The 13,353-nt window shown below is 52.2% G+C and overlaps 1 protein-coding gene across 1 annotated transcript; it reads right to left on the reverse strand.

The window, feature by feature from the left end:
• Nucleotides 1-1,745: 1,745 nt before the first annotated feature.
• Nucleotides 1,746-6,346, reverse strand: POLR2F (RNA polymerase II, I and III subunit F). Its single transcript, XM_078880682.1, has 5 exons — nucleotides 6,146-6,346; nucleotides 4,759-4,822; nucleotides 3,161-3,291; nucleotides 2,844-2,915; nucleotides 1,746-2,228 (listed from the first exon to the last, which is right to left on the reverse strand). Exons 1-5 carry the CDS (start codon nucleotides 6,163-6,165, stop codon nucleotides 2,138-2,140), a joined length of 378 nt encoding a protein of 125 aa, XP_078736808.1. The 5' UTR covers nucleotides 6,166-6,346; the 3' UTR covers nucleotides 1,746-2,137.
• Nucleotides 6,347-13,353: the final 7,007 nt, after the last annotated feature.

Below are 13,353 nucleotides of genomic sequence, written 5' to 3' on the forward strand. Positions count from 1 at the left end.
GTTCCGTCGGAAACGCGGCTGGAGTCAATTGAGGGGCCGGTATGAAAAATAAGTTCCGGCTCTTCCAATGTGATTTTCCGTTTCACGATAACACAAAAACAATTTTTGGTAAAGGCGCGGCCCCTGCAATTGCCCGCTGACACGAGGTCACGACGCCCACCCACCCCCCGGAATGTCTCACCCACGCGTCCCTCTCTCTCGCGGTGTTTAATCACAGCAGGATAACATCAGTGGCTTGCTGTTAGGAGCATCTGAACCGTTCCTCGGGTGTTTCCATCCTTCAACCAAACCTGCAATGACCCGGATCGGTGAAGTATGGTGAAATGCTGTTGGCGAGTAGCACCTATGAAGGCCGGCACGACACACAACGGGGTGGGTGGCCAGGACCACGCCCAACCGCCTTTGTCTCCCCTAGTGGCGACGTGTACACATCGCACCAGGTACTCATTTGAGGCTGGGTCAACCTAGGGGAGGCCCAGAACCAGTTCAGATAATCGTCACCCGTGTTGGTTGCCATGAGCTGGAATCGAACTCGGGTCGCTGGGTTCGTAGCGTGGCGGGACCGCTCGCCACACGCGATCTACTCACTCACATCCACTCAACAGTGCATGTCATCAATGTCTCATCCACCGACCCATTTACTGACTCACCACACTGCTAAACACATTTGTATAATTACACGCTTTCTATGAACTCACTCTGTCTGTTGTTGTCGTATCCTCAAATCTTGTAACTCAATTTTAACCCACTTCCCAATGTGGTATCGACTGCAAACTTGGTATACTTATGTCATACTGATGACAATACTATATTCTTTCATAAAAAAATATATATTTTTAAACATTTTTTGTTATGTTATTTTTCGGCTTGGGTCTAATTGTCCACGGTCCCTGACGTTATGACAAGCTTCGGGGCCACTTCCTGGAGTCGTGCAGTTCTTCCATTACTAGTACATTTCATAAAAGCGTGTTTAAAAAAAAGTGTTGTCAAATATTACTTACTGATTTATTTTGCCAGGTAAGGCCCACTGAGCTATGTAGCTCTTTTTCAGAATCGACCCGGCTATCACAAATGGTAGCTCAAGCGACTTACTGTGCGGCAATTTATCGCAGCCCAAATACTCAAAAAACGCGTGACGTTGATTCTAAATGTAGAGGGAAAACCCGGACGACCCGGGGAGAAAGACACGCAAACTCCAAATATACAGCAGCAGGCGGCGTCAGGGTCGGGATCTAACCCACGACCTCCTGTATACCAGGCGAGGTAGTTAACATCTCCTAGCCACCGTGATGATGAGAGACACGCAAACTCCAAATATACAGCAGCAGGCGTCAGGGTCGGGATCGAACCCACGACCTCCTGTATACCAGGCGAGGTAGTTAACATCTCCTAGCCACCGTGATGATGAGACACGCAAACTCCAAATATACAGCAGCAGGCGTCAGGGTCGGGATCGAACCCACGACCTCCTGTATACCAGGCGAGGTAGTTAACATCTCATCACCAGAGGGCTCCAACTCACAAAACCTCTCTGCGTCTCTTGCAATGAATCACTGTCATTTCTTCCCAATCCTTTTTCCCAAGGCTCTTAACGAGGTTGCTCAGTTCAAGGGACGTGTTCACTATTGTCTGACACCTTCAATAGTTGTTCAATAGGGCAGCAGATGGTCAATTTCATTTGCACAGCTGAGAGAACATGGGACCCAAGGCTGATTTTTAAAAATGTTTATTTTCAAAAAAGATTACAACGATACAACTTGTCAAATTCCGAAATGTACAATTCTTGATGAGTTTTTGTTTAATTTAATATGATGCGTAAAAGTCTACACAACACTAAAACTTGCATATCCTGAGACCCGGTCTCCTGGAGGCGAGTCTCAAGATCCCAGGACCCGGTCTCCTGGAGCCGAGTCTCAAGACGCTGAGACCCGGTCTCCTGGAGCCGAGTCTCAAGACACTGAGACCCGGTCTCCTGGAGCCGAGTTTCAAGACCCTGAGACCCGGTCTCCTGGAGCCAAGTCTCAAGACACTGAGACCCGGTCTCCTGGAGCCGAGTCTCAAGATGCTGAGACCTGGTCTCCTGGAACCGAGTCCTGACCCTCCATCCCCATGAATCTGAATAACCATGTGTGTGTGTTCAGTCCGTGACTATGAGTTCATCCACTCCCCAGTCTTCGTAGCTCCCGTCGGGCAGATACCTCCTGATGATGATGGGTATTTTCCGAGCCCTGCAAATGCACACGAGGATTTAGGGATTTGCCTGTGGAGTGGTGCACACATCAATGCGTACAGCTCAACGCACCTGACATCACCTCTCGTGTGTCAACCAACCAGAGGTCGCATACGGGTTTTGATTACTTACCCATACCCGGCCGCACCAGGGTCGCAAACGGGGTTTTGATTCCGGGTACGGGTAGCCGGGTATCGGGTAGGGTACGGGTATCGGGTACCCGATGGCGACCTCTGCAACCAACCCAATGCCCTGCTGCAGTCTAGGCCTAGGGGACCCCCAGTGGCAGCTGTTCCTTTTATTGGACTCAAGAGAATCTCAGCAGCGCCAGCTGAGCATCTCCGACACGGCCATTAATCATCGCTGTCAACCCCTGATCAGTGCCCTAACTTATTACAGACAAATTCAGACCTTGTTGGTCACCCCGTGACCTTATAAATCTCAACGTTCATACTACAAAGTCCAATCACAAACAAATAGATTTTAAAAAATGTGCCCGTATTCAAACGGCTGTACGCCATATTAACCTGAAAACTCAATTTCCCTGTACAAGAATACGGGGTAAACCGAGTGGGTTGACAGCTATGCATCATGAACCCCTGGTTCGACTCACTTGAGTTCCTTGATAGCGATCTGCAGTGGATCGGTTTCCCCTTCCAACTCCACCATGACTGGGGCGCACATGCTGCTCACACACACAGCACGAAGACAAAGATCCCCGTATAGCATTAACAGACCGCTGGGGCAAATGCTGTTGGCGAGTAGATTTACCAAGGCCGGCACGGCACACGAGGTGGCGGGTGGCCAGCACCACGCCTGGCCACCTTCGTCTGCCCGGTGGCGACGTTTACACACCGCGACCAGGTACTCATTTGAGGCCGAGTCGACCTAAGAGGGCCCCGGGACCAGTCTTTGCCGTGCGAGACTCACGCGATCTGCAGGGCGCGGGTGCCCAGGACTCGTGCCCTCTCGTACTTGGTCATGTACGGAGTGGTGATTCTCTTCGCTGCCCCTGGGGTCCCATCTCCCGCAGCGAGCACCTCCACTCTCTCCTCGCCCTCCTGCTCACACACGGGCAGCAGACAGAGAGACACAACACACACACAGGGATACGCGCCATGTAGATAGGGTCACTCTGGGACGCGCACACACACACGTGAGGAAAGAGATGGACACGTGGGGAGACACTGGGGGATACTGGCGGGGCGGACGCGGAGAGACTTGGTGGCACGTGGAAAAACACGGGGGGAGAGTGGTCACGGGGAGGTCATGGGAGACATAGCGAGGTGAAGGAAGACACAGGGAGATGAAGGGAGACACAGGGAGATGAAGGGTGACACAGTGAGATAGGAGACACAGTGAGATGAGGGGAGACACAACGGGGCAGAGGGAGGGACAGGGATTTTATGAGGGAGACAGGAACTTGATGGGAGACACAGAGAGATGTGGAGGGAGACACAGTGATATAGGAGACACAGTGAGATGGAAGGGAGACAGGGTGATGGAAGGAGACACAGTGAGATGAAGGGAGACACAGCGAGGCAGAGGGGACAGGGATTTTAAGAGGAAGACATGAACTTGATGGGAGACACAGGGAGATGAAGGGAGACACAGGGAGATAGGAGACGCAATGAGATGGAAGGGAGATAGGGAGATGAAGGGTGACACAGTGAGATAGAAGGGAGATAGGGAGATGAAGGGTGACACAGTGAGATGGAAGGGAGACAGGGTGATGGAAGGAGACACAGTGAGATGAGGGGAGACACAGCGAGGCAGAGGGAGGGACAGGGATGTGAAGAGGGAGACAGGACCTTGATGGGAGACACAGGGAGATGAAGGGTGACACAGGGAGATAGGAGACACAGTGAGATGGAAAGAGACACAGGGAGATGAAGGGTGACACAGTGAGATGGAAGGAAGATAGGGTGATGGAAGGAGACACAGTGAGATAGGAGACACAGTGAGATGAGGGGAGACACAGCGAGGCAGAGGGAGGGACAGGGATGTGAAGAGGGAGACAGGACCTTGATGGGAGACACAGGGAGATGAAGGGTGACACAGGGAGATAGGAGACACAGTGAGATGGAAAGAGACACAGGGAGATAAAGGGTGACACAGTGAGATGGAAGGAAGATAGGGTGATGGAAGGAGACACAGTGAGATAGGAGACACAGTGAGATGAGGGGAGACACAGCGAGGTAGAGGGAGGGACAGGGATTTTAAGAGGGAGACAGGAACTTGATGGGAGACACAGGGAGATTAAAAGGGAGACACAGGGAGATAGGAGACACAGTGAGATGGAAGGGAGACAGGGTGATGGAAGGAGACACAGTGAGATGAGGAGAGACACAGCGAGGCAGAGGGACGGACAGGGATTTTAAGAGGGAGACAGGAACTTGATTGGAGACACAGGGAGATGTGGAGGGAGACACAGGGACGTGGAGGGAGACACAGGACAGCGAAGGTGATACGAGGATACACGACACTGGGACGAGGTGAGAGGGAGACGCTCATGGCGATGCCGTCACCTCCTCGGCATTGTCGAGGTCGTCCATCGCCTCCTCATCTTCAGCAAAATCATCTCCATCGAAACTGCAGGCGGAGACGCGGGGCGCAGAGGGGAGGCAGCGCGCACGGATCTTATTATCAACGACGGCCGTAAACAGTCCACTCATCTTCTTGGTTCTTTCGGTAAAGTCACGTAGAAGGGAAGTAATAAAATAATAAAAATAAAACATAATAAAATTATTCTCACGACGTTTCGGCCACAACGCAAGCAGCCGTCCTCAGGTGAAAACCAGGTCCGTCGAGGCGACAGAGTCTGAATGAGACACATTCAGAGACACATTCAGACTCTGTCGCCTCGACGGACCTGGTTTTCACCTGAGGACGGCTGCTTGCGTTGTGGCCGAAACGTCGTGAGAATAATTTTATGTTTGATTAATTTTATTATGTTTTATTTTTATTATTTTATTACTTCCCTTCTACGTGACTTTACCGAAAGAACCAAGAAGATGAATCCCTGCAGTCACGAAAGCTTTAAATCAAAACAGTCCACTGCTGAATGAAGACATCCGCTAGCCATCACCACCCAGCAACTAAACTATAAAACTAAACGAGTGTTGATTTATTTGACCAGGTTAAGGCCCCCGCTGGGCTGTGTAGCTCTTTCTTCAGACCTGGCCCACGAATGATCGCCCAACCTTGTGCCTCGTCACGTGGAAATGTTTAGCTGCTAAACACTCTGACAGGCGTGGTGTTGATTGTAAATGTGGAGGGGAAAACCGGAGGACCCGGATAAAAATCCACACGACCACGGGGAGAGAGAGACGCAAACACCAAATATACAGCAGCAGCAGCAGGCGTCAGGGTCGGGATAGAACCCACAACCTCCTGCATACCAGGCGAGGTAGTCAACATCTCATAGCCACCGTGGTGATGATGAGAGAGACACGCACACTCCAAATATACAGCAGCAAGCGTCAGGGTCGGGATGGAACCCACGACCTCCTGTACACCAGGCGAGGTAGTAAACATCTCATAGCCACCGTAAAGCCTGACTGACCGACTGTTGTTTAACTTGGGGGGGTTGACTGACCGACCGAAGTTGTTTAACTCTGGGGGGTGTTGACTGACTGACCGACTGTTGTTTTACATCAATTCCCCAGCCCCGGGGCCTACACGCGGAGGCGTCTCTCTGTCGCAGCCGCCAAACACCGCGGGCCCCCCACACAACCAGGCCGCGTGTGGGCACACACACAGAGACACACTCTCACAGACACAGAGACACACTCACAGAGACACACACACACAGACACACACACACACACTCACAGAGACACACACACACACAGACACACACACACAGAGACACTCACACCACACACAGAGACACACAGAGACACAGACACTCACTTGTCTTCGTTGTCCGACATGGCTCCGACGAGAGACGAGGCAAATCACTTGCAGGATAACAAATTGTTGTTGTATTAAACCGAGTAATTCGGCGCGTTGTTGTTTAGTTTCTAATTGGCAGGCCGAGCCGCTTGTCTGCCCAAGCACGTGGAGGTGGAGGGCGATGGAGGAGGCTGACCACGGGGCGGGGCTAAAGGCCGCGGGGCGGGGCTAGAGGATACGGGACGGGGCTAGAGGATACGGGGCGGGGCTAGAGGATACGGGGCGGGGCTAGATACCAGGGGGCGGGGCTAGCGGTCGCGGGGCGGGGCTAGAGGATACGGGGCGGGGCTAGATGCCAGGGGGCGGGGCTAAAGGTCGCGGGGCGGGGCTAGAAGATACGGGGCGGGGCTAGAGGCCGCGGGGCGGGGCTAGAGGTCACGGGGCGGGGCTAGAGGCTACGGGGCGTTCTGTGGGTGGCGACGTTTCGGGCAAGCCCCTTCGCATAAGAATAGGCGTTTTACCCTTTCTGGCAAGTCGAATAGGCGGTGGTTAAGATGTTAAAACAACAAACTCATGTCTGCGTTAACCACACGGTACTTGTGATGAACATGTAAAACAATAAACATGCTCTGATAGTATATGATGCGTTGTCTTTGAAACTGATTAGTTTTATTGCATTTCTTTGTTTTATTGCATTTTTTTCTTTTCATGTTCACCACAAGCAGTGTGTGTGGTTAATGCAGTAACATGATTCCTTGCAAAAAAGGTTTCAGTTTGGCGTTTTAACATCTTCACACAACTTTTATTGCCAGAAAGGGTAAAACCTATTCTTATATTAATTCTAGATTTGAAGTTTTCGTGACTGTAAGGATCCATACTTTTAGTTTTTGTCGGTAAAGTCGAGTAGGCAAAAAATGAAATAAATTAAAATGAAAACAACAAAATTTAAGCAATTTTGCTGTGGCGGTACCACCTGAAGACGGAGGCTTGTGTTGCTTTCGAAACGTCGTGATTTTATTTGTTTTCATTTTAATTTATTTTATTTTTTACTACGTTGCTAAACCCAAAAAAACAGAAAGTACTATTATTATATTTTTATACACTCACAAGAGTGACCCCTTCCTCGAGATTGCACAAATTAGCTGCTGCTGCTGCGTTGGCGATGTCGCACACGGTTAATGTTGTTGTATAAAAGACACCTGGGAGCCAGAAATCGTTCTGATTGAGAGGGGGTCAAATACTTATTTCCCTCATTAAAATGGAAATCAATTTACAACATTTTTGACATGCGTTTTTCTGGATTTTTGTTGTTGTTATTCTGTCTCTCACTGTTCAAATAAACCTGCCATTGAAATTATAGACTGATCATTTCTTTGTCAGTGGGCAAACGTACACAATCAGCAGGGGATCAAATACTTTTTTTCCCTCAATGTAGCTCAGTTGGCTTTACCTGGTAAAATAAAACAAATAGTTTACTTTTTGGTCCAGTCGATGATAGCCCGTGCAATTGTATTGGAGACTCATCATGCTGATCAGAGCCCTCCGGTTATTCCCCTCCACATTTAGAATCAACATGCGTTTAGAGCATTTGGCTGCTATAAATGTCCACGTGATAAGCCACCTTTGGCCAGGTCGTTTCTGAAAAATAAGCCAAATTGCTCAGTGGGGCCTTACGCTGGTAAAATTCGTTAACTTAACACGTAGGCTTTCGCGACCAATTTTTTCGGGGGTTAGATTGCGTAAAAATAAATGTGTCATTAAATCCGCCACCACCCGACACAACCAATTAGTAAGGTGTGTCAAGTTAACAGAACATGCCAATTGGTTACTAGTACTGGTAGGAACCTCCTGGTTCCACCAGCCCACAGGGGATTATTGTGTCTGTCCGTCGTGCATCAAAAAATGAGAGGGGTGGGGCTGGGTGGAGAGGGGAGGGTGGGGAGGGGCTGGGTGGGGAGGGAGGGGCTGGGTGGGGAGGAGAGGGTGAGGAGGGGCTGGGTGGGGAGGGTGGGGATGGGTGGGAGGGGAGGAGCTGGGTGGGGAGGGTGGGGAGGGGCTGGGTGGGGAGGGTGGGGAGGAGCTGGGTGGGGCTGGGTGGGGGGTGGGAGGGGTGGGGCTGAGTGGGGAGGGGCTGGTCACCCCGTGGTGCCCTTAAAAAACTCAACGTTTAACCTACTCACGCCGGCTTGTGCCCGCCCTCACAGTCGGGCATATTTGCGGAATACACCACGCCGCCGTTGACCCTGGCCATTGACCGAGCAACCCAACGTTCCTACCAGCTCCCTTCGCAGGAATGTGTGTTGGAGAGAAAATCCACAAAATTTACAATCTGAGCCATAGTTGTGGATTTTATTTACTTTTGAAAGCGCTGCGCGATGAGCCTCGAAACTCGTCGTGGTGTTTTGACAGATCACCGCTAGAGGGCAGCACAGCCTCACTGCATTTGAGAACGACTCGTTCGTGCTCATTTTGCTGTCCTTCCACTGCTGGATGAAGGCCTCTCCCCTAGCCATCACCGCCCAGCGCCTGCTCGACACACGCTCCATCTCCCCAGTGTCCGACCTATCCCCTGGCTGCCCCTCCGCCACTATCCAGAGCACGGCTGGCTACGTACGGTGCGAAAGAAGTTCAACATACACACATACAAACGACTATATGCTACACTTATATACTACACTGCTATACACTACACTGCTATACTACACTACTATATACTACACTGCTATACTACACTACTATATACTACACTGCTATACTACACTATACACTACAGTACGATATACTACACACTACACTACTATATACTACACTGCTATAAACTACACACTACACCACTATACACTACACTACCTATACACTACACCACTATACAACATTGAGAACACATTTCTTTAGAACTGCTTGTTGTTGCGTGTAGTTTGTCCGATTAGCCACGGTTGTCTACGTACGGTGCCCAAGAAGTTCAACTTGCGTTCGAGCATGGATCGATCATGGATCAAGCCGTGATGTTTTAAATACATGTGCCTATGTGTTTGAGTATGGATCAATCACGGATCAAGCTTTGTATTCTTAAAAATAGGTCGATTCCCGTTTAATCGAGCATTGGGATCGTAACAAAATACGTCCATTCCCGTTCCACTCATCCTTGTACGGACAAAGCCACGCCCGATGGCACCACGAATGGGCCTGTGACATTGAAGCGCGTCACTTATTCATTGCGCTCGTGTATAAATAGCAGCTTGCAGATGAGTGCGTGACGTGGCAAAGGCGAACATCCTGAGAAGTCAGGTGGCGGTGGGAGGGGGGGGGGGATTCGTGGGAGGGGGGGGGGTTCGTGCCCCCCCCCCCCTGGGACCCCCCCTGGGACCTGTGCTCCGAGTTCTCAGCTGTAAACAGACTGGACGCGATTGAGCGACCGGCTCTCACGGAGTGAAACGGCAACAACAACAACAACAGTAACAGCAGCACGTGTTTCGTGGGAATCTGTCACTGCCGGGCTATTCGTAGCGCGAGTTGTGTTGTGGGTCAGTGTGGGTGCGCGTGTGTATGTGTGTGTCTTCTTCCGTTGGGGGGGGGGTAGAGCTTTGTGACGTCATATTTGAAGGGGGGGGTCTGATTTTTTGTGACGCCGCGTGACGAGGGGGGGGGGGTAAAAAATTGTCCAAAATCGCGTGACGTCATTTATGGACGGCCCCTTGGGGCGCGCGGCGTGCGCTCGCGAGGTCCCTCGAATCGGTGGGGGCGGCACAATGGAAGAGCGCCGTGCGGGAATCTTCCCTGGCGCCGCCGCCGCCGCTCCGCGCGAAAGCTGCGTCATGGGGTCCTCCCTCTCTCGGCCGTCGTTCTGCCGTCCCTCCGACAACGTGGCGGCTCTCACGGTGGGGGGGGGGGGGTACCTGTTGCTGGCTTGGAACAGCGAGGCCGGCCTGCTCGCGATGAGACGAGGCAGCTTCGGAAGATGTGTCGTGGGGAAGAAACAAAAATAGACAAAATTGCCTCCCGCGAACTTAAACCCGCGTTTCCACGACGTCAAAACACATCGTGGCCGGGTTTTGAAACAACATGACCTAACTGGTGACCAAAATCGCGGGAAGCTCGCGACAGGGTAGGCTCCAATGTCGCGTTTGTTCGTCGTGTTTCCCAGAGACTGTGGTGCCTCTTGTGGGTTTGAGATCCTTGTTGGAGCCGAGTCTCACGGCCCTGAAACCCGCCTTCCTGGAGCCGAGTCTCAAGACACTTGAGACCCGGTCTCCTGGAGCCGAGTCTCAAGACCCTGAGACCCGGTCTCCTGGAGCCGAGTCTCAAGACCCTGAGACCCAGTCTCCTGGAGCCGAGTCTCAAGACACTTGAGACCCGGTCTCCTGGAGCCGAGTCTCAAGACCCTGAGACCCGGTCTCCTGGAGCCGAGTCTCAAGACCCTGAGACCCAGTCTCCTGGAGCCGAGTCTCAAGACCCTGAGACCTGGTCTCCTGGAGCCGAGTCTCAAGACCCTGAGACCCAGTCTCCTGGAGCCGAGTCTCAAGACCCTGAGACCCGGTCTCCTGGAGCCGAGTCTGAAGACACTTGAGACCCGGTCTCCTGGAGCCGAGTCTCAAGACACTGAGACCCGGTCTCCTGGAGCCGAGTCTCAAGACCCTGAGACCCAGTCTCCTGGAGCCGAGTCTCAAGACCTTGAGACCCCGTCTCCTGGAGCCGAGTCTCAAGACACTGAGACCCGATCTCCTGGAGCCGAGTCTCAAGACACTGAGACCCGTCTCAGACACTGAGACCCGGTCTCCTGGAGCCGAGTCTCAAGACACTTGAGACCCGGTCTCCTGGAGCCGAGTCTCATCAGTGGGGTGGGGGGCCCTAGACTCAGGCATTCCATCTCCCACCCTCTCACTCGAAAATTAAATCACGAACTCGCTCACCACCCCTCCACCACCCTCTCAACCGCTCACTCAACCACCCTCTCAACCACTCACTCGACCATTCACTCAACCACTCACTCAACCACCCTCTCAACCACTCACCCACCCACCCTCTCAACCACTCACTCACTCAACCACTCACTCAACCACCCTCTCAACCATTCACTCAACCACTCAACCACCCTCTCAAACACCCACTCAACCACCCTCTCAACCACTCACTCAACCACCTCTCAACCACTCACTCAACTACCCTCTCAACCACTCACTCAACCACCCGCTCAACCACTCACTCAACCACTCACTCAACCACCCGCTCAACCACCCTCTCAACCACTCACTCAACCACCCGCTCAACCACCCTCTCAACCACTCACTCAACCACCCTCTCAACCACTCACTCAACCACTCACTCAACCACTCACTCAACCACCTCTCAACCACCCTCTCAACCACTCAATCAACCACTCTCTCAACCACTCACTCAACCACCTCTCAACCACCCTCTCAACCACTCAATCAACCACTCACTCAACCACCCTCTCAACCACTCACTCAACCACCCTCTCAACCACTCACTCAACCACTCACTCAACCACCCTCTCAACCACTCACTCAACCACTCACTCAACCACCTCTCAACCACCCTCTCAACCACTCACTCATCCACCCTCTCAACCACTCACTCAACCACCTCTCAACTACCCTCTCAACCACTCAATCAACCACTCACTTAACCAACCTCTCAACCACTCACACAACCACTCACTCAACCACTCAATCAACCACCCTCTCAACCACTAAATCAACCACCCTCTCAACCACCCTCTCAACCACCCTCTCAACTACTCACTCAACCACTCACTTAACCACCCTCTCAACCACCCGCTCAACCACTCACTCAACCACCCTCACAACCACCCGCTCAACCACCCTCTCAACCACTCACTCAACCACCCGCTCAACCACCCTCTCAACCACTCACTCAACCACCCTCTCAACCACTCACTCAACCACTCACTCAACCACTCACTCAACCACCTCTCAACCACCCTCTCAACCACTCAATCAACCACTCTCTCAACCACTCACTCAACCACCTCTCAACCACCCTCTCAACCACTCAATCAACCACTCACTCAACCACCCTCTCAACCACTCACTCAACCACCCTCTCAACCACTCACTCAACCACTCACTCAACCACCCTCTCAACCACTCACTCAACCACTCACTCAACCACCTCTCAACCACCCTCTCAACCACTCACTCATCCACCCTCTCAACCACTCACTCAACCACCTCTCAACTACCCTCTCAACCACTCAATCAACCACTCACTTAACCAACCTCTCAACCACTCACACAACCACTCACTCAACCACTCAATCAACCACCCTCTCAACCACTAAATCAACCACCCTCTCAACCACCCTCTCAACCACCCTCTCAACTACTCACTCAACCACTCACTTAACCACCCTCTCAACCACCCGCTCAACCACTCACTCAACCACCCTCTCAACCACCTTCTCAACCACTCAATCAACCACCCTCTCAACCACCCGCTCAACCACCCACTCTCATTGACTTAACACTTTAAATCGCCAACAACCTCGCTCGCTTATACCCTCACCGACGCTCCATCTCCAACCGCCAGGTAGATCGCTCACTTGCGCATTCATTCAGCAGAGGTGTAGAGCACATGAAGGGTTTTAGTGGGGGGCGCAGCTCCTTTAATCACATTGTGAGTAGAGTTTCTGGAGGTAGAGCGTCACATGTCTCCCATGGTTCCACGGAACGGGCAACTGTGGGCCAACTCAAGTTGAGCCAGAGGGGACCTGCCGTCTTCCCAGAGCTCGAGCGGAAACGGAGGACCTTGGGAGCCCGCGAGTGTGATGTTGAAGTTGACCGAGGATTTGTGTTGGAGACCTGTTGGAGTGAAGGGACTGGAGAATTGGGGGTGACTTGGTCTCGCACCTCGGGAAAGACAAAAAGAGACACCCAGACCCCGGGGCTTGAACCGGGATCCTAAACAGTGCTGGGTCAGTGTCTCCAACATGGCCATTATGAACCGTCAGAGACACACAAACCGGGGCTGGAACCCAGAGTCTCACAATCGCCGGGTCAGTGTCTCCAACATGGCCATTGTGAACCGTCAGACACACACACCGGGGCTGAAACCCAGGGTCTCAGAATATCTGGGTCAGTGTCTCCAACATGGCCATTGTGAACCGTCAGAGAGAGAGACACACAAACACAACCAGGCCCAGGCGTTGAACTCAGGATTGTAGGTGATAACCGGCTCTCTGTGTG

The sequence above is a fragment of the Lampetra fluviatilis genome, chromosome 58, assembly GCF_964198595.1.
Source record: "Lampetra fluviatilis chromosome 58, kcLamFluv1.1, whole genome shotgun sequence".
NCBI classification, from domain to species: Eukaryota; Metazoa; Chordata; class Hyperoartia; order Petromyzontiformes; family Petromyzontidae; genus Lampetra; species Lampetra fluviatilis.

What these genes read in the sequence shown, in the direction of transcription:
- POLR2F (XM_078880682.1), bottom strand. Translation starts at nt 6,165, where the DNA reads ATGTCGGACAACGAAGACAA. An exon ending in ACCTCGACAATGCCGAGGAG is followed by an intron (nt 3,292 to 4,758) that starts GTGACGGCATCG and finishes GTGTGTGAGCAG; the next exon opens with GAGGGCGAGGAGAGAGTGGA. An exon ending in ATCGCTATCAAGGAACTCAA is followed by an intron (nt 2,229 to 2,843) that starts GTGAGTCGAACC and finishes GTGCATTTGCAG; the next exon opens with GGCTCGGAAAATACCCATCA.